The 22,041-nt window shown below is 37.9% G+C and overlaps 1 protein-coding gene and 1 long non-coding RNA gene across 3 annotated transcripts in view; one reads left to right on the top strand and one right to left on the bottom strand.

The window, feature by feature from the left end:
• The window catches only part of LOC138127174 (receptor-type guanylate cyclase Gyc76C-like), a 104,538-nt gene that overhangs the window by 81,161 nt on the left and 1,336 nt on the right, over positions 1–22,041 (top strand). The window contains exons 2-19 of one of the 2 annotated variants that reach the window (XM_069043045.1): positions 7,087–7,581; positions 13,279–13,476; positions 13,531–13,596; positions 14,018–14,258; positions 14,312–14,458; positions 14,507–14,706; positions 14,758–14,926; positions 14,975–15,144; positions 15,200–15,490; positions 15,544–15,810; positions 15,866–15,937; positions 18,860–19,025; positions 19,077–19,226; positions 19,277–19,475; positions 19,527–19,890; positions 19,940–20,084; positions 20,133–20,525; positions 21,442–22,024. In XM_069043045.1, the coding sequence (XP_068899146.1) occupies positions 7,123–7,581; positions 13,279–13,476; positions 13,531–13,596; positions 14,018–14,258; positions 14,312–14,458; positions 14,507–14,706; positions 14,758–14,926; positions 14,975–15,144; positions 15,200–15,490; positions 15,544–15,810; positions 15,866–15,937; positions 18,860–19,025; positions 19,077–19,226; positions 19,277–19,475; positions 19,527–19,890; positions 19,940–20,084; positions 20,133–20,525; positions 21,442–22,024 (4,280 nt within the window). In that variant the 5' untranslated portion in view covers positions 7,087–7,122. The remainder of the gene's footprint in view (positions 1–7,086; positions 7,582–13,278; positions 13,477–13,530; positions 13,597–14,017; positions 14,259–14,311; positions 14,459–14,506; positions 14,707–14,757; positions 14,927–14,974; positions 15,145–15,199; positions 15,491–15,543; positions 15,811–15,865; positions 15,938–18,859; positions 19,026–19,076; positions 19,227–19,276; positions 19,476–19,526; positions 19,891–19,939; positions 20,085–20,132; positions 20,526–21,441; positions 22,025–22,041) is intronic. The other variant, XM_069043046.1, reaches the window with a different exon arrangement.
• LOC138127179 (uncharacterized) lies at positions 8,702–16,647 on the bottom strand. Its single transcript, XR_011158138.1, has 4 exons — positions 16,303–16,647; positions 9,196–12,466; positions 9,035–9,142; positions 8,702–8,981 (listed from the first exon to the last, which is right to left on the bottom strand). It is a non-coding gene; the product is annotated as an uncharacterized lncRNA (long non-coding RNA).

The following is a 22,041-nucleotide window of genomic DNA, read 5'->3' on the forward strand; positions in this document are numbered from 1 at the left end:
TGAAAAAGGCGTATGTGTGAAATCGCATTGCACGCCCTGTTATGTGGGGTTTCTATAGATTCAATCTTACAACGGTGTAAAAAAAAATTGTATGTAAGAAAGTGATCCACTTTTTGACAGTTTTGACAAATTATTCAAGAAATGTCACTTTGAATGTGTTGTCTAGGGCAACGATTGGTTATCTGCTATTTTTTGCTTTAGAACAGTTAGCAGGCAGTTTACAAAGGAGAAAAATGAGAATTTATGACAGTTGAAAGCAATAAACAAAATTATTACCCATTATTTAACCGGTGCCACTATGGTGTAACACGAGTCACCCATGTGCACAGATGACAGATGTCAAAATCACAAATTGCAAGATGGCCGTTCAACGTTAAAAAAATAAACTTTTGGCTTTAGTAGACTTTACTCATCCTATTGTTGAATATTACAACAAGAGAACTAGGAGAACTTTGAAAATTGTCATTTCACTGTAACTGCAGCAAAAGAAAATAAATGAGTTCATGTCCGATTTTTTTTATGATCCTCTTGAAGATAAAATACATAGTATATATCATTCGGAGTACCTAGAAGGTCTTTTTATGCTTCGCCCAGTTGCGTCTCGTCTCGGTCTTCAATCTCTGGGCTTAGCACAAAAAGACTCACTTCTACTCGTAATGATATGACATAATATATGTCAGAAGAGCACGGGGTGTTCTTGGCCGCCAAGACATTATTATTTGTTCACGAATGACGCCGACATATACTATTAGGGTAAATTCAGCCATTATTTATCAAGATTAGGACGGATTTCTTAATAGATTTAAATGGAGATGAGATACAAGGGTTTACCATATCCTCGAAATTTCGTAATTCTTCAGAATTGTAGTAGAATCCTTTTGATTGCCTACTTATCGTGAAGGCACAGAATAAAATGGTATCGTCATAAATTAGTTGCTGCTATCCATAATTTATATTTCAAAATATTCGAGTAACTACATATTTATCAAATCTAGCCCCAAGATTACTGCTACATGTTAACAAAACTTGATTTAAAAAAAAATATATGAAACAACCATAACGTATAACAAACCTGGAAAAATTTACTGTTTTGTTTTTAATGAAATTATTTTGCCCATTCATTAATTTCAATAAATTATTTATTCATTTTATTTTACCTCTCGGGCAACAAATAAATATATTACCATTATTATCTCCCAAACATTTTTATGCCTTTCTCGTGTATAATTTAATGTTAAAATTTTAATGATATGATGCTTTCATTAATAAATAATTTTCGCAGTAATTTGTTGCAGCATAATTTACCATTTATAATTTGTATTTGAAAATGCAAAAACAAACAATATTTTTGTTACGACCTAAAATAAAGTACTTCCATTTGCACCATTTAAAACTTTTCCGTTTTACATTTACTTGAATGCCCCAGGGCCACTTGAAAGGCAAACAAACGGTTCGAGCGTAAATAATCAGCAACTTGCGATTTTTTCGCCATTTCCCGATTTCTTGGACAGCGGCGTCGACGGTTCTGTGTGGAATCGTACCGTTTGGGGAATGCATTTTGGGCTAGCCCGACGTGGAGCGGCGCTCGTAATTGGTACCAGGAGGCTTGGCCCGGAGTAATGAGTTGGCCTTCATGATTTTAATGTTTAAGACGATTTATTTTTAGAACAGTTTACAGTTTATAATGTTTGTTTTGCCAGTGTACATCAAGCCTTTTAGCGTGTCCAGTGATAGCCACCGCAACGGCTCACCAGTCGCCTTTGGTGCCTTATAAATCACTGTATTCCTCCACTTAGCATGATTTTACATAAAACATGATCTGTTAAATATAACCATAGCCCGATAACATCTCCGCCATAGTCTCGATGACGTTATTATGATATCCGTTGTAAGTGATTATTTGTTTTCCTGATGTTAATTTTAAACCATTGTGTAAACTGCTTTATCTATTTTTTGTGGCTATAATTAACCAAATATAAATGGAGTTCCAGCTTTCTGATGGCCGTAATTAAAGTTTAATTACGATTTTTGAACCACCGGCCGCAATTAGAGACCGCCGCCACCCGCATCATTATGAAATTTTAATTGGTAACAATTTTTAACTCCCATCCTTAATTAATTATCGCGTTTCATTAACAATAACAAATCATGACACGGGGTTCGTCGCTAAATTTGAATATGTGACGTATCCATTGTGAATTCAATTAAGGAACTGTGCAAATATTTAATGTTTTAATTTCTTTTTCGGTATTAACATGTTCGGTAAATGTTTATGAGTTTGCAGGTTGCACAACTCGACGAAACAAAAATAACTTATCTTTGTTTTAATTAACGACCAGTATCGCGGAAAAGAAAAACCGGTTGGCAGGTCCGTACTTGACTTTTTTCTTGATTAGCATTATTTTCCTAATTTTTATTGTTATTTTATTTATAAATTTATCCTGTCACCGCTGCGAACACACTTAACTCCATCGACAAACAAATTGTTATTGAGAAGTGTAATTGTGTACGAGCACACCACTAAAGATAGAATCAAGGTGGCACCTGTCAAAAATCGCCTTGATCTTGGACCATGGATTACGCATGGGAGTACTTTCGAAACGCGACCGTTAACTCGTACTGATAATATCAATGTATGTAATATTAAATCTTTACATTTAGCAAAAGTACTTGCTACAAATGATTATGAAATGCTTTTATAATTGCAGAAAATACTCGTTAATGTTTATGGTACTTTAAATACGCCTCGCACTTTTTATAGAATTTGAGATAGCATTCGTCAACAGCACAAATTTTACGAAAACCATCAATTCTATTTTTGGAAATGCTTTGATTGATAGCAGTGGTATGCAGATGAGGCGTCATTACCCAGAACTAAATGAAAAATACTTCATTCCGGGTACTACAAGAGGAAACTGGCAAAACAGTTTGTATTTACTTTTGCTTCTTTATTTAAAATATTGTAACTTTGCTACAAATGGTCGTTAACGTACGAGTACAATCTTCACGACATATGTATTTCTTTGCCTTAGAACTCTTCATTCGCATTAAATGGTTTCTCATCTTGATAAATCAGTACGCGTGTTTAAAGTGATAATATACAACAGCTCATTATCACGTTTTAATAAACTGAAGATACGTTGTATGTAAACTTTTTTTACTTGGATTACACAAGACAACAAATAGTAGATTATATCATTAAGAGTAGAAGTGAGTCTTTGTGTGCTAAGCCCAGAGATTGAAGACCGAAACGAAGTCGAGGTCGGCAACTGGGCAAAGCACAAGAAGACCTACTCTGAATGATATACTCGTATACTATGTAGTTTATCTTCAAGTGAATCACAAAAAAAAAATCTGACGAACTAATTTATTTTCTTTTGCTGCAATTAATAATAATAATAATAATAATATGCACCAGAAAGTTGTTTGGAAAATGACAGTTACAAGTTATATTTTGATAGAACAATTTTAACTGACATTCATATTAAACATAACAGACCAGACATTATAATTTTAAATAAACAACAAAAGCAAGCATATCTTTTAGATATAGCTGTTCCAAATTCACATAATATAACACAGACATATAACACAAAAATTAATAAATATTTAGAGCTGTCCGTTGCTATGAGAAATCTTTGGTGTTTAGAAAAAATTTCGATTTTACCACTTGTAATTTCAGCAACGGGAATAGTACCGCAATCTCTTTTTAAAAATTTAAAAATTCTGGATTTAGATAACACATTGGTAGTTGAAATTCAAAAAGGTATATTATTATACTCATGTCACATCGTGAGGAAGTTCCTTAACATTGACACAGAACATAATACACAACAAAGTCAAAATGCGGAGGCAAGACGCCGGTAATTATGTTGATAAGCACTGCACTATTACTTGATAGTAATATCCGTAATAGTGTATGTACTCCGGCAAAATTGCCGTGCCGCCGGGTGGAGGTGGGATAGTGTAATAATGTTTATTTGCCCAACAGTTCTGGAAGAACCAATTACAGAGCAAAAATGACAAAAAAAAAATGACATTAGTAATAATAATACATGAAACTAAATTAATGCTAAATGATATTCATCCTAACTTTTATTTACAACATAGATCGTAAGAGATTTTCGAAAATAACACCCAGAAACGTAATAGATGTCAAAATCTGCATTATACAGATTTGACATAGATTGAATAGGTGCACGAAGTAGGGTGTTAGATCTAGGCATAGCCGCATACAAAGGCAGAACGTTTCTATTATTAACTCGAGGAATACAAAAACATAATCTCTGAAGTAGATCAGCACAATCAATTCTATAATGGATCAATTTATGAAGGAATAATAATATAATAATTTTTCTCCTATTAGCTGATGACAAAAATGACAAAATTACAGTAAAATAACAATTTTCAAACTTACAATTTTCAAATTTTAGGGCATCAGTAATTCCTAGTTCTCTTGTTTACTTATTAACGTTGAACGGCCATTTTGCTATTTTTGATTTTGACATCTGTCATCCATGCACGTGGGCGACTAGTGTTACACCACAGTGGCACCGGTTAAATATTGGGTAATAATTTCGTTAATTCGATTTTTAAGAAATGCTTCAAATGACCTTATTTTGACTCGGTTGAACCGCCTGAGGACACTTCAACTCCTTGGATTTGAAGTGTTACAAAAAAAAGTCACTTCAATCGTTTCTTATAGGCACTATTTTCGATCAGTGCATTTAGTAACATTTTCAGTTTCAACAACTTTACAGTTCTTCAACTTTCAACGTATTACCGAAGTAAAACTACTAAAACCTTTCCTCCGATAGATCCATACATATTTATTATACTCGTTTTAGAAATTAACTCGACGGTGCAAGTACCGTAATAAAACAAAATGTTTTTGATTGGCTTCGTAATTAGTCTCTTTCGGGACATTGGCAAATAAATAAAAGCAATTTCGTGGGTTCTTAAGTTTTTAATTCACTTTACCAACTCCTCAAAGTAAATTTAGCTCGCTATAAAAACCAATCTTCGTGCCGACGTCTCTGTTTTGGTTTGTTCTTGTAAATAAAACTCGAAATAATTGTTCCGTAGGAGACATTTTATTGCTAAACACAAAAGAAACGACCCGTTCACTTTGTTTGTTGGATGACCAAATATTGGCCAATGTACGGATGGATATTAATATTATTGTAGAATAATATTGACCAATAAATATTGTTTGAAGTTAAAAGCAACATTTAAAGCACTAAAATATACATTAAGTGTGATCCCGCCAAATGTTTCGTGCAGCTTTCTATTTTAAATCATAAGCGCACCGATTCCAAAATTTTAAATTTATTTTAAAATTTTTACTTATTCATTAAGGACAAAAATTGTTCTAACATCAGTTTTAAAATACATAGTTATTTGTGTATCAAGGGCAAAAAGTGCATGTTTTTTGTGCGAGTCTGAGTTTTCCGGCCGAGGCGCAGCCGAGGCTTGAAAACAGGCGCGAACAAAAGGCACTTTTTGGCAGAGGTGCACATTAAATTTTTTAGGCGACCGCACGAACTACAAAGAAAAATTACAAATGTATTTTGTATCTACCTTTTTCAAATACATAGATAAATTTATTAATACATACATATGAACGATTTTTTTTATACAGGGTGTCCCAGAATGAACCAGCATAATTTTAACCACGAGCTACTGGCTTCAAGTAGAACTCGGAAAAAATATTTAAAAAATTCTATGTTAAAAAATAAAATGACATTTAATTTTTGAGGTACAATTTTTTTTTATTGCTTTTAGTCTTCTACGTTGTCCCACGACCTCGTAGGTAAAATTTCGGCACATTTTAAAAATACATACAACCTACTATATCATATTTTATAAAATGTACGCCAATGCGAAGTAACCTCTAGGAAATATGCTTTAAAACAAGGAAACCCCATTGGTGTACATTTTATAAAATACGATATCAGCTTGCCAACAAAACTAGAAATTTACTATTTGCAATAGAATTATGTACTTACATATTTACATAATTTATGGTGACAGGAGAATTATCGGTTTTGTCGGTGTCGTTGCTAACTTACTAACCAGACCAACAGATGGCGCCACGGTCAGCGTCCGAAAAAGAGTTATTTTCGTCCGCTTGTGAGTACGTAAACGTACCGTTTTCATTAGGGGTGTTTAAAAACCTATTTTTATTTTGGCCAAGAGTTTAAGATCTACTGGAATTTACTTCCGCTAGAGACCGAATTTAAATTACTTTAACTGAAATTTATGGTTTATAAGAACGGTAGATTCACCGTAATTAGTTAACACACTGTTATTTACTTCCCTCATAAGGAGGTTGCTCCAGAGCGCAATTTCTTTCGTGAGGAAGATAGGTGGTAACGACAAGAAGCATCATGTGCTCTCGTTTATCCTTTGGTATTTTTTAGTCGCAGTGTTGGCCCCAGAGGACATCAATTATAAAAATTGAAAGGAGTGGGTGCATATTCCAGTCGACTGTTTGATGTGGGGGTGATTTTGTAACGTTCGGAATACAAAGGGGTTGTTAGTATTGTTTCAGTATCGCATAAAAAGTATTGCAAAAAATTGTTATTCGCTCGACCTGTGTTGCGATCGTTATTTAATAATGAACCAGTAATCACCCCATGAATGTTTGCATTTTATGACCTTCGTATACAGGATTAGAACACCCCGAAAACATATTTTTTATCGGTACAGATCAAAATGGTCCTTTTTTCCGCATCTTTGGTCGCGATTTTCACACAAAGCTGAAGCTAAGAGCGAACACCTGAGCCATAATAATTGTTATGAAGCAGGACAAATTATCGCTCCTTATCGCTGTTTAACACACTGGAGGGCTCGCAGGTGTAAAATGATTGAAGAGTCCTCCGTGGCACAGCTTCGAAGAGTGTTGTGCCAGGTCGCATCGTCCCCTATTGATTTTTAAACATTTTACATTACCTCCCCAAATCAGAAAGCGATTGGATCCGTCAGTTAATTTCCGGCGTCGACGCTTCTTCATCGACTTACCGCGAAATGAATGAACTTCTCTCCCTCTCGCCCATTTTTTCTCATTCACGTGTATTGTTACAGGTGATCCTGGAGTTCCGGTGAAGGGGGAGCCCGGCCATGCGCCTCGGCCTGGCTTCTCTGCTGGTCGCGCTATTATTATTTTCTCCCTCCCAAACGACCTCATCCACAAATCTGCCCTTGTTGACCTCGGAGGATGATGCGAATGCACGATTCCGGGCCTTGCACGCCGCCCCATCTCATCCCTCCAGCACGACCAGCACCAAACTGTACCCCGACAAGCTGCCCTTCAAGACATACACCTCTTCGGAGGAGGACTTCCAACACAACGATTTGGACATGGGACATGGACACTTCGACGACGAGGCCGTCACGACCACTCTGGCTGCGTACACGGTGGCCAAGCAGAGGAAGAACCTCACCGTCGAGAACCTCAGGAGCGAGCCCCTCCACAAGAGGAAGGAAATTACTGTGGGGTATCTCACGGCGGTCAAGGGGGCGCTCAGGGAGAGGCAGGGATTGGCCGTTTCGGGAGCCATCACCATGGCTCTAAATGAGGTACGCTCAAAAAGAAAATTACAACTGAAAAATCTTATTTTTTATTTTTTAAAACAAACTGATTCGCGTTAAAGGTCGATTTAGAAATGGAAGAAAAAACTATGATATCTTCGAGGATATCTTCTAACAAGCGCACGTTACGTGATTCTTCAACCGAGTGTATTTGCAGTGTATCGGGTGTTCATTTAAATTTCTCATCAAAGTTGACGTTGAAGAGTCGATTGTGAACGCACCACGAATTACGGATCACTGATCAGCTGTTTAAGTTTGACCTCACTTTTTGTGTTGTTTATGTTTTTACTTTGCGAACTGACGAGTGGCGCGTTCACAATCGACTCTTTAACGCCAACTTTGAGGAGAAATTTAAATGAAGACCCGATACAATGTACAAAATATTGAAACATTCAACAAAAATTGCTTTTACCTTCTTTTTATTTTTTAGGAAAAAAAGTCAAAGTCTAAATTAAATACATATGTATTCTCAAATTTACAGCATGAGAGTAAGCACAATTGCCATTACCAGAATTGTGTTTTATAAACAACCTTTTTATCCTCTCTGAAGAATGAATTTCCATTTCTTTTACTCGTTTTAACTGTTCCTTTGGTTTTATCTTTTGAGGTAACTGTCAAATATTATTTTACTAAAGTTTAAAAACAAAATTTGCCGAAGACTAGCATCTCGTTTAAAACAGCTTTTTATGTTACATACACTAGAAAACCTCCTGTGAAGATTGTTGGAGCATCTTTCTCGGTATTTTTTTATTTGAGATTTTTAAGGGATGTTAAATTAGATGCACACAAAGACACTTGAAAGGAATTAAATGGAGCTGTGTTGCTGGCCATCTAATTGATTAAATGTTCCCTATTGATTGCCTCCAGAGTGCTGTCTGAATAATTGCTTGATGTTGTTAAAATTGTAACAGATTTTTCTTTGTTGTTATAATTAACACCATTTATCATCATTAACATTTTCTATTGTCGGATGACGGAAAGAAACAAGTTGTTTTATTTATTATTTTATTAATAAAAAAATGAATTGTAAAAATGTTATTGCGAAACCAAAAAATAACTTGCTTCTTTGTAATGGGGTAATTGATTGATAATCGGCGATAAATTTAACTCACGGGGATTCCTAATTGTGTCGTTGACAGTTCGGAAGATAAATGAGTGAGACACCGACCAATTTTTCAAGAAAATTAAATGTATTTTTAATCTTTTATCGATTAAATAATTATATTATGTCCCATATTCGTAAGCACTCAAGGTGGCTGAAAGTGTTCTTGCTTGAAAATAAGGTAGATTCACAATCAGATAGATTCCCAAACACTTAAAGACAAAGAAACATTATCATCCAAGAGTGGTCTTGACCTTAGAGCAATGGTAACATGATCATTGCACATCTAGAATACATTTCTTAATAAAATATGTCCTTACATCACTACCATGTATAAACCTGTTCGTGCGTATGTTTATATGTTCCGGATAAACTCGAGAACTACTAGACCTATTTCCAAAATTCTTTCAACGTTACACAGCTTCGTTCTTCAGAAGTAACAATAGACTACAATTAAAGATACATCACATGCGTGTTACTTGGTTATCATAACAACTTACCGGTTCTTATCGCAGTTTGTAAAATTTATATCATTGATTTTTATAAAAAACGAGAAAAAACTGGCGTCGGTGTGAAGTTGGCTACATATTGAACTTTACAATTTGCGTGAGTGAAGCCGCGGGGGCCAAAAGCTGGTAATCCATACACCAAAGGTCTTGATTTCCAAGCAGAAATGAATTTCCACAAATAATTGATCTTTTTTATGACCTGCGTGGGTTACATGATATTCTCAAAAATTACAAAATCTTCATCATATTCAAGTCTAACAATAAGTATATGTAATTGGTTCCTGATAATTGTCGTACATTATTTTGGAATATATTATTTTCGGAATCTGGTTTTCAGCCAAATTTACTTTGAAAAATGTTTCGTTTTTTGAAGAAACAATCTAGAGTGATCCGTCATCCATTTAGTTATGTGCCAGTTCCACTTGGTCGACATGAAAATAAACACATATTTTGGAAATACATAATTATGTAACTATGTAACATTATTGAAAAGTCACAAATTTTTACACCCATAAATTATAAAACAGGAAACTCAAAACAAATGTTACTTTTCTGACGGTTGAAGTGACTTTTTTTTTACTAGGACTTGAAAGATTTCAAATCCTAGGAGTTGAAATGTCCACAGGCGGCTCGACCGAGTCAAATGTAAGGTCATTTGAAGTATTTCTCACGATTTATTTATCAGTAATTACACGAAATATTTAATAATTAAATTCTCCCTATTAAAAAAAGCCTCTAAAAAAGCGAAATAACGAAATTATTACCCAATATTTAACCGGTTCCGCTGTGGTGTAACACGAGTCGCCCTGTGCATGGATGACAGATGTCAAAATCAAAAATAGCAAAATGCCGTTCAACGTTAAAAAGTAGACTTTACTAATATTATTGAACCTTCAAGTACTAATAGGAATATTGCAACGTAATTACTGATGCTTTAAAATTTAAAAGTTGACATTTTACTGTAACTGCAGCATGAGAAAATAAATGAATTCATGTCCCATTTTTTTTGTGATCCGCTTTAAGATAAAATAGTATATTTCATTCAGAGTAGAAGGTCTTTTTGTGCTTCGCCCAGTTGCGACCTCAACTTCGTCTCGGTCTTCAATCTCTGGGCTTAGCACAAAAAGACTCACTTCTACTCTTAATGATATAACCTACTACATATTATCAAAATGTGGTACAAAATGTTTCTCCAAATAACGAATTCAGTTGCTCTGGACTATTTTTCTAGAATCTAGTTAATTCCTTCTTAAACTAATTGAAAATCGGATTTTTAGATTTCGCTCCCATACTGTTTTTTTTTTAAATGTTCTTCATATCACGACAATGTCTTAAACGTGCTATTTGCTGTGTCTTCTTTGACAAATTATGAAACTGTTCTTCTTTCTTGGTATAACATCAAATGAGTAATTGTATCGCCAGAACAAGAGTATTTTGCACATTTTTTTCTTTAAAATAGTACATTTGCTTTTGTGCCACATTTTTATTTTTATCATTATGTATTCATTTATTATCATTTGTTATAATTTTACTCGTTTAAATTACATTACCTCAAATCCCCTTGTTTTAGACAACCAAGAAACCACATCAATTTACCTTAAATATGGTAGAATTACGCTCTATATTGTGGGTAACAAATTTCACAGCCAACTACGATGTAAGAAATCGTTTATGTGTTGCCCCTATTATTATATTTTAAAAAGCTATTTTGATATTTTGTTCATTTCTCATAGAATTCAAAATCTCATTTAAAAATTTCTCGTTAACTCTTCCTACTTCCTCAAAAAAAAATTATTTTTCATGAAAACGCGTTTCATTTATTCAGCCACCTATTTATTCTCTTTGTCCTCCACCAGATACAATCCTGCAGAACTGCACTTGGACTCTCAATTTCTTCCTCCCTCCCTGAACGTCGCTCATAAAATCTCATATTCCTTGATGTTTCCGCATTTTGATTCGATTTGATTTTTAAAAGCGACATTGTCTAGTACAATCTTCCCGCAAAGTCTGCCACAAATTTAATTTGAGATTATTTCCACTGTCCCAAGTGAAAATCGTCTATGTAAAACAGCGTTCCATAAATTTACGTAGAACTGTCGCTGGCACTACATCCCTCATTCTTAAACCTTGGCCACACATTTCTGTTGTAAAAGTGCAAAAACGCGCCTCGTAGATTGTGCACCGACGAGTAAAATTAGATTCTAGTGCGTTAGAGGACGATTTATTTAACGCAAATCGAATTCTTCTCGTCGTCTGAAAATTCGCCAGCGTCTTGTCTGCGCCGTGGAAAATCTCAATTTTTGGTGTCGTCTCGTGATTGATGGTTCGATTCGCTCGAGCTTTATTGGAGGTTTTTAATAAAAGCGACGGTGCAAAGTGTTAAAAAATGGCTTGTAAACATGTTCAGTATTTTATTCTGCAAGCTGAGTCGTCGACAGCAGGCGGATACCCTAATTCAGTCCGACCAATAAATATCAGGGGCACTTCCTACGTGGACGTCTTTCAAACGATCGCTAAATAAACGAGCCGGTCCTTATAACCGTGAAGAGGGCCGATTCTTATTCAAGTGCACATCTTTAATTCCACTTTGGAGTTCTTTGATTTCGCCATTATCTCGCGCTCCTGATATTTTTATAACGTGACAGCTCTACCGAGCCTCGATAAAAGCGTTATTAAAATCGCGAGAAGCATTGTCTTGTTGTTATTAATTTCGTGTGTAGCAACAACAATCGCCGACGACCAGATCAATATGTGTGGAGTTTGATAGTGTTCCCGTTTTACTTTTGCAAAATTTCCGAGCGATAATCGTGAAATCGAATATTCTAAAAGCTCCTCCCCCTGATGTTAAATTGGCTGATAAATTTCTTCCGATTTCGATAATCAGAGACGTGAAAATTGCTCAACTGCAGCCGAGAAAACCGGGGAAAAATCATCGCAGCACTTGATCTGCCACGATTTAATTTTCCGACGTTTCCCTTAATTACTTAAATGGCGATTGAAAAAGAAAATCGACCGAAATTCCTCTTAAAATGTCAACTAGGGGAAATCTCGAGTGTAAGAGGTCTAAATTGCTTCTTAAGAATGAATGAAGAAATACCTACGTTTCATTATAAACTTTGCTGTATACATCATCTCACTCGGTTTCTGGAAAGTTTCCAATTATTTTAGCACAGGAAGTTCGCAAGGAGTTTTCGGAAGTTTCCAATGCTGCTAAAGTTTCGCGGTTTTATTTTCTATTTTTCTTCGGGTTGAACTTGAAGAACTGTAACAAAGGGATTTACCTAGTGCATATAGCTTTTTTGTGTGAATTTCTGGGATCACGAATTCTAATTGGAAAAGTTTCCCGACCAGCTTTATTAACAATCTGGGCAACTATTTTTACGAATGCAGATAATGACAATAAAATTAAATTTACCACAAGGTAACTGTCCACGGTGAGAATGTTTCCAGATTATTTTTTTTTTTTTGACACAAAGTAACGTTTAAATTTCTTTTTGTGCAACCATACGCGAAACGAGCACTTCGCGTACCTAAAACAGGCCGCGAATCCAATTTTGCGATGGCCGTTAAAGTAAACGTCATTTTAATTTGATACAAATCAGAATTTCCATGTGAAACTGGCTTTTAGATTTTGCGGGTGTGAAATTAGAAACCGCAAAATTTATAATATGTACTTTTTAACTCTGGACGAGAGAAATCCTTTAACATCCACGAGATTGTGCTGCCTCGGCCGCAGGCGGCCTCGGTGACAATTTTTCTCCGGATACGTTAAAGAAAGATTTCACGACCTTGATATACAAATATGCCGTCGTGGATTGATTGGACTGTAAAACTTCTGAAGTTATTTAAGGCATCGTAAATTTCTAAAGTGTTTCCATTTCAGTCAAAAAACTTGTTAAACAAAGCATCCAAAGCTCCCTGCTCGTGCTACCAATTTTATGAGACCAAATGTTTGGTTCAAAGACTAAAATAATTTGTTGTTGATAATTTACAATCTTTTGAACATATTTGTTCTTGTGGAGCAAAGAAAAAGGACCAGAGTGTTGAAATAAAAATTGTTATTATTAATTCCAGGTCAATCAAGACCCAAATATCCTCCCCAACGTGACGCTAGTGATGCGCTGGAACGATACTAGGGGAGACACGGTCGTGGCAACCAGAGCCATGACAGACATGGTATGCGATGGGGTTTCGGCATTTTTCGGTCCCGAAGGTACCTGTCACGTGGAAGCCATAGTGGCCCAGTCAAGAAATATTCCAATGATTAGTTATGTAAGTCTTTCCCCTCGACCAAAATCAAATTCGTTCATTTCTCCCCGATTCCAGAAATGTTCAGATTACAAAGCTTCTCAAGTCCCGACCTTTGCCAGAACTGAACCACCGGACACCCAGGTGAGTCCTGTTTAACATCCAGTAATAATTAGTTCATAATTAAATTTATTTTGCCGGTCACATGCTTTCTATAAAATCGGAAATTAACACCAATTATTTGCGGCTGTTAAATATTTGCCTTTGCACTTACCAGATTCGGCTAAATCTGGACGATAAGTAAAGCAGTGCTCGTCAAAAATTTCATTGTTGCGTAATGGTGCTCAGGGCCGTCGACTTTATGTCAGGAATTCAATCAAATATTCGGAACTTTTACTTTCTCTCTCTCGTAAAATAATTATTTGGAACGGAATCTGTCACGTCTCGACGACAATACACCAAGACGGCGATTACTGTGATTTTATTGCCCAAACAAATCATCCGTTCTTGCACATTACAGAACAAAAAGTGAGTCTTCGGGACGATACTTCATTTATAATTTCAGGTGACAAAATCGGTGGTGTCCCTTCTGGACTACTACAAATGGCACAAATTTTCCATAATATACGAAGAAGCTTGGTACACCGTAGCTCAGTCTCTAGTCCAAGAAGCCAAGAAGAAAAACATGACCATCAACGACGAAAAGAAAGCAAAAGACAGTTACAAGTGTTGTTCGGAGAGTCTGTCCTGCTGTGGGAGCTGGTACTGGTACAAGTTCATTCAAAATACCAAAAACCGTACCAGAAGTAAGTGGACCACAGAGTCCAACTCCAAATCTGGTTTAAACTCGTGTTTGCAGTTTACGTTTTCTTGGGGACCGCCCCTTCTCTGGTAGACCTGATGATAACCATGCAGACAGCTCAGTTGTTTGAAAACGGCGAGTACGTAGTAATCTACGTGGACACCAACACTTACTCGGCGAAAGATGCCCACAAGTACCTTTGGAGTAAGTTTTAGTGGCGGCGTGGTAAAAAATATTGAAGGGCGTTTTCAGAACCCGCGGTACTTAACAAGTACCCGAATTGCGATCGGAACGACTTCAGCGGTCTGATCAAGCGCGGGAGGTCTTTGTTTGTGGTGGTTCCGACCGCACCGAGCCAGAACTACGACCAGTTCAGCGAGCAAGTCAGATTGTACAACTCCAAAGAACCCTTCAATTTCGAGACTTCGTCTAGATTGAAGGAGTTTGAGACGGTAGTACCACCACTCAAGGTGTAGATTTATTGACTGTTGCGTGATTTGCAGTATGTGTCGATATATGCGGCGTACTTGTACGACTCGTTCAAGCTCTATGCCAACGCCCTCCACAAACTGTTGTCAGAACAGACCTTTTTGAACGACCAAATCATCGACCAAATTGCTAGTAACGGGACCAAAATCGTGGAGACCATCATCAAAATGAAAACTTACAAAAGTATGTTTCCAGACTTTGGTACTAGCGGTACTAGATGAAAAATTTCAGGTATAACTGGTGCTACAATGAAACTGGACGACAACGGAGACTCCGAAGGTAACTTCTCGGTACTAGCGTTTCAGCAAGTCACCAACAACAAGCACGTGTACGGCAATTTCGCCTGTTCGTACCAGATGAGACCCGTTGGTCAGTTTTTCCAACAGTGGGACGACTTTCCAGTGAGTTGGTACCACCCGTTGTGGTACCCTCTCACTGTTCCGGTTTCTGTTGAAGGAGTACAAGATTTACACCAACACCCAGATAATATGGGCCGGTTCCGACAAGCCGAACGACGAGCCCAGTTGCGGTTTCAACAACGAACTCTGTCCCAAGCCCAACACCCACCTGAACAGCATCATTGCGGCAGGAGTGCTGGCCATCCTGCTGTTCTGCGCAGGCGTGATAACGATGAGTATCTACCGGAAGTGGAAGATCGAGCAGGAAATCGAAGGGTTGTTGTGGAAGATCGACCGCAACGAGATCCACAGCTACTTCGAACGGGATATAGTTTCTAGTCCTAGTCGGGTAAGTCCCTCGGATAAGTCCCGCGCACGAATTAATCCCTCTCCGATTCCCAGCTTAGTTTAATTAGTGCAAGCGTGACTTCGTACGAATCCAGGGGCGGCTTGCAAGTTTTCGCCACGACGGCCCAATACAGGGGTGTCGTGGTGCGCATTAAGGAGTTAACCTTCTCACGCAAGAAGGACATCTCGAGGGACGTGATGAAGGAGATGAGGTTATTGAGGGAGTTGCGCCACGATAACATCAACTCGTTCATTGGAGCTTGTGTGGAACCTACTTCTTTGCTACTAGTCACTGATTATTGTGCCAAAGGAAGCCTATATGTGAGTCGTAGATTAGTTCATCTAGTCCATAACCAGTGTGAACGCGTCGTTTCAGGATATTATAGAAAATGAAGATATTAAATTGGACAAGATGTTTATTGCGTCGCTAGTTCATGATCTCATTAAGGTAAACAACATATTTAATCGGAGATTTACGTCACTAAAGGCACGGTGCCAGTTGGAACGCTGTTCAACAATCACAAAATGTGGCTGATAAATTGCAGTTTTCCTTCCCGTTAAAAAGTTCCATCGTTGCACAGTGGAGAAATTACTAATGATCATAGCCAAACCAAAATAGTTTTTCTTTGCTTATCTATTTCGGAATTCTAACCTTTTTGTCGAAATTATGAAGTTAAATTAGAAACAAGTCTCTCTTTTTACGAAAATCAAAAAGGTAGGACCGGAAAAATCGAAAAGAAGGAAGACTCTAAATCTAACCTCACTTACGACTACATAGAGTGCCTTGATAGAGTGCAAAGATAAAATACTTACCATTTAATAGTTTCGAAAATGAATTCTTGCATTTTATTAACAAAATTCAAACACAATTACACAATGTTTCAACTAATGACACCAACGAAAAGAATCCTTAATTACTGCCAACTGTAAAAAAAACTATTACTCTAGACTACTGCTAGAATACCACCACCACCGCGTTTTGGGAAAGGGGTGACAATGAATAAATTCTTGTGCTGGAACACAAACACTAACACTGTTTCGCAAGAAAAAAAACTTTTTGGAATTATGGTCGAAAAACCGTTACCAAAATAGGATCGAGAACCGTCCGCAATTTTTTTTTTATATTACCGGCCTAAAAATCGACTTGTTTTTTCTATCACCTTAGAAACAAAACAAAAACCAAAAAGTCGAAGGTACGTGAAGTAACCTGATTGGTCCGTGACAAAACTCCGGGATGCAAAACTCGGGGTCTTCTGACAAGCGCTTAGCACTTCATTTTCATTGGATAATTGGATTTTTTTTATTGTCGAAGAATGCTCCCAATATTTTTTATTCTATTTTATTCTATTTAAAAAATGATTCTGTTTATCTTTCACTGGATTAATTAATTATTGCGAACGCGATTTAATTTTAAAACATTACAATGTATCAATGTATAGAAAATGGGATTTTGTCCATTATTGAATAAGTTAGGTTATGTCATGTTGAGATAGTTTTATCTATTTTTGTAAAAATGAATCCCCTCTAAAGTTTCTTTTGGGGATTATAAAATAATAAATTCTTGCAAATCCTCACGAAGATTTGTTACTAATAATAGGTATCAGAGCGCGAGAGCAGTTTGTACTGTGTATCTTCCGTACGTACAAAAGTTTGGAATACTTACCTAATTAAGACTTAATAAACGGTGTTAATTGCATTCCTACAACAATCAAAATGTTCTAAACCTTCAAAGAGAAATCATCAAAACAATGTCATTCACTGGAGTAATAAATTAACAAAGCACCATCACCATTAGCTTAATTTTACTTTGAAGACTTATTGTTCGTCTTCGAAGCAATGTTTTTAAACGGATTCCGTGCAGGGGGTATCACTCACGACTGCTGAAAAATCAGCGAAAAAATCAAATTTAAGCAAAGCTGATCCCAGTTTTTTAGCATAAACCAGGTATCGACCCGTTAGAATTCAGTTTACAAAAGAATCTTCTAGTTTCAAATGAAATTTAAACGTACACAGAATCTCAAATAATTTTGCTAAAACTTACCACGTTCAGTTTGTTTGGACAGAAAATCAGTAGGTAAATTAATAAACAATAAGACTTAATTATTCAGTGTGGTTGTACCGAGAATCTACAACAATTGCGTAGTACCTGTTTGAAGTTCCCACATAACGTGTTTTATTATTTTGTTTACTTAGATTTTGATTACTGATTGAAAAGCAAAATATAGAACCTGGTTGATTCATTTTCTCGTAAAGATAAAACTGCGCTCGTTTATTTGTTTATAGAGTTTGCGAAGTTACGCCCTTTACCTTCGCTTCAAATTGCATCCTTTGATTTCACCGCCTGCGTGTGGCTCGATAATACGACTCTGAATTATTGCTTAATTTTTTTTACCATACAGACGTATATTCCTACAAAAAACACAACAAGTAATACACCCTGATGAATAATGGAATTTAATGACTCGACTTATCAGATTTCCGTAAATAAAATTCATACCCGAATGATAATGCAAGTATCAAGGTGCAATATTAACTGTAGAGAAACACTGTTATATGCAAAGAAATAAAAAAATTAATTCGTCTAGTTTGCAAAGGAGATATATCAAAGCGTTTTAAAAGGAGACAATCATCTTGCTGCGCTCAGGATAAAATCCGTCGAGCTTATCTGAGATGTATTTCAGCAGCTTGCCTTAAATTCATTGTAATTTCTTTTACTATTTGAATTTTGGTGCCAGATAGCACCGCGTTCAGGCTTCCAACGAGTACAAGACAAATAACTTTGCTCTACTTACATTAAATAATACATTCACTATGCGCTTACTGTTAAGTAATGCTATTCATTACTCACAACCGGGAGCCGGGAGTATGACTCATATAAGACGGGTTCTGACCAATCGCAATACATATGGCATTTGCATCATGGACTATAAAGTTGGTATAAAACAGCTCATTATTCACATCAAAGTAATGGGGATATTACCCCCTTGAATTATTACAGCACTCCTCTACAGCTCGTGGCGAAAACTTCACACTCGTGAGTAATAACCACCAATAATATAGTATTTATGAATTGCTAAATTCAATTAAACAAAAGAGAATCATTTTACAGTATTGCTTATACATGTCATGATTAATAATAATGTATTTTGACTCTTCCAAACTATATTTTACCACTATGATCTATTTCTTCAAAAAATCTAAAACTCAAAAAATTCTTTAACACTATATGGTTGTGTCATTTCTCCACTGTCCATTGCAAAATCTCTCTACTATCGGAGGAAATTTTTCTGCACTCCTTTGAACGTAAATCCAACCCGAACAAGAGAAAATTCCAAGTATATCACATATATAATTGTTAAGTTTTGTACAGGGCATGCTGTATATTCACAATTCAATGCTGGTGTGTCACGGTAACTTAAAATCTTCAAACTGTGTGGTGACTAGTCGGTGGGTCCTTCAAGTAACAGATTTTGGACTAGCTGAGATGCGCCATTGCGCCGAGAACGACAGCATCGGAGAACACCAGTATTACAGAAGTAAGCGTCCATCAAAGCCGGCTCGTTTTATCTGACCCTGGCTCCTTGTAGGTTTGTTTTGGAAAGCTCCAGAGATCTTGAGGAATTCCAGTGCCTATAGTCGAGGCACTCAAAAAGGAGACGTCTACGCATTCGCTATAATTCTGTACGAAATTTTAGGACGACGAGGACCGTTTGGCACCACAGGCTACGAACCAAGAGGTAGATCTCGTCCAGTGGAGAGACACACCTGATCAGAAATTTCTTTGCAGACATTATAGAATTGGTGAAACGTGTACCGGCTGAAGGCGAGGAGTGTTTCAGACCCGACGTTGATCTTTTACTCGACTGTGAAATCGGCTGTGATGATTATGTTATACACTGTATGAAAGATTGCTGGGCCGAGAGCCCGGAGAGTAGACCGGATTTTGCCGCCATCAGGAGTAGGCTCAAGAGGATGAAGGACGGAAAGTAAACGGCGCTTCGATCGGTCAAGTTCCGCATCACAAGATTTATTTTTAGGAACAAGAACATCATGGACCAGATGATGGACATGATGGTGACCTACGCCAACAACTTGGAGGAGATAGTATTGGAAAGGACCCGACTACTGTACGAAGAGAAAATGAAAACTGAAGATTTGCTTCATAGGATGTTACCCAAACCGGTGGCAGAGCGTCTGACCAGTGGTTCCGGCGTGGAACCCGAATCCTTCGACTTGGTCACGATCTACTTCAGCGACATCGTCGGCTTCACTGCGATGTCCGCCGAAAGCACACCGTTGCAAGTAGTCAATTTCTTAAATGATCTCTACACAGTATTCGACAGGATCATCAAAGGTTACGACGTCTACAAAGTGGAAACCATTGGTGATGCCTACATGGTGGTACGTACAACCCACTCCAACCTGGTCCTTCACTAATTCAAGTGTCCAGGTTTCTGGCCTACCCTTGCGCAACAACGACCGTCACGCGGGAGAAATCGCCTCGATGGCTTTGGACTTACTTGCCGCGGTGAAGAACCATTCCATATCGCATCGCCCTAACGAAGTCCTCAAGCTCCGGATCGGGATCCACACAGGTTTGATCCCTATTTTGCAAATCACTTGTGACTCAGCGGGGATTGTAGGACCCGTCGTGGCAGGAGTCGTGGGACTGACCATGCCTCGGTATTGCCTCTTCGGCGACACCGTCAACACAGCCTCTCGCATGGAGAGCAACGGGGAACCCCTCAAGATACATATCAGCTTGCAGTGCAAGGAAGCTCTGGATAAGTTGGGAGGGTACATCATGGAAGATCGCGGTTTGGTCAACATGAAAGGTAAGGGAGAAGTGCGAACTTTCTGGTTGGTCGGCGCGACAGAACAAGCCGTGCAAAAGCGTGAAGTCGATCTGGGAGACATTCCGCCGCTGTTCTGCAGACCTCGAAGGAGTCCCAAGTTGAATAACGAGTCCAGACAGGCGTCCATGTGCGGAGGATTCGGAGGGATGAACAGTCGCAGACACTCCAGCGTGCCCAGAGGTACGTCTTGTAACTAACTCTTCTACCTTTATCCAACTTTATTTAGCGTTTAGTTCATTTAGCGTTTTGGTGTTGCTTTCCATTTTTGGTTAATGGTTATCTTTGATTATATTATATTTCTGTGGTGTTGGTAGAGGGGGCTGACTTAGACTCAGTAGCGTAGCCAGCAGTGGGGCAACTAGGGCGGAAGCGCCAAAAAATACTATTTTGATTAAAAAAATGTTACGTACACCTTGGCCGCGAAAGTCTTTAACATCTTTGAGATTGTTTTACCTCGGCCGCAACGGCCTCGACGACAATTTTTCTCTCGGTACGTTAAAGACTGATTTCGCGGCCTTGATATACAAATAACTATTATGATTTTTGATTAGTTTTCCATAAAATAAAAATTCTGTACCTAATTTAAAAAAGAATAATAATGGCGGTAGACAGTACACGCTATGGATCATTTGAAAGTTTAGTAAAAAATGGAATTTTTCTTTTTTGGGTGTTAAAAACACTGATTATGATTATAAATTACATCTAATTAACATTACTTCATAATATGTATTTACTTTGTTTTTACCCAATTGGAGCAAACTGACGGATGTGTAAATCACGTGAAATTGGATTATTTCGTGGCGAGTTTTTCAACAATATCGTAGAAACTAGCTGGTAGGGTCGACACGTGGTAGACACCAAGAAGTTGAGACAAAAGAGTGCAAATTTAACACATAGGTATTCCCCCCTAGTCACGCCACTGCTTAGACTAACGTAAACCATCACTGGTAGAGGTTAACAACACTCGGTAATGGACCCATAACTCCGCCCCCTTCATTCTTAAGTTGTTTATCCTCGGTTGATCTCTTTTTTTACTTGATTCTCTTTTTTTACCGATCGCAAAATCTCGTCCAAACATCGACTTTTCTTCCACCAGGTACCAGTATCGAAGTGGAAAGCACATCTACGATCCAGAACGCGAGCCCGCTCCCCTTGCGCCACCTCAAAGTAAACCGCCATAACTTGCATGTTCCAGACCAAGGCTCCAAACTCACTATTAACACAGCTTTCGGTAGCCAAATAATCGAGTCGGACGAGTCGCGCAGGGGGTTGCGCCCCCGCCGCATCCTCTCCAGCATAGCTTCCAGTTCCGACGAGCAGAAGAAGAGCCAGAACATGCTGAACAAGATCCGCGAGTCGAAGAGCCTGGACCCGCTGCCCTTGATCCGCACCAAGCCGGACGTCGTCGTCGACGGGAAACTGGTGGAGGTGGGCAAGCGGTCGACCAGGTCGTTGGAAAACTGTGATAAGTGCGGTGAAATCCAGATCATCGCCATACCGGAAGACAAACTGATTAACAATAATTTCCCGAACGGCAACGTCCTGAGTGTGCCGCCGGACGAGCACGGTTTCGTGGAGGACGTGCAGGTGCCGCTGCTGAACGCTACGCACCACCCTGCGGTGCGCCGCAGAGGCGGCAGCGCCATCGACGACACCCTGCAGAACAACACATCGAAGAGGTGAGTTTCGGTGGGAA

The sequence above is a fragment of the Tenebrio molitor genome, chromosome 3 (assembly GCF_963966145.1).
Source record: "Tenebrio molitor chromosome 3, icTenMoli1.1, whole genome shotgun sequence".
Classification (NCBI taxonomy): Eukaryota; Metazoa; Arthropoda; class Insecta; order Coleoptera; family Tenebrionidae; genus Tenebrio; species Tenebrio molitor.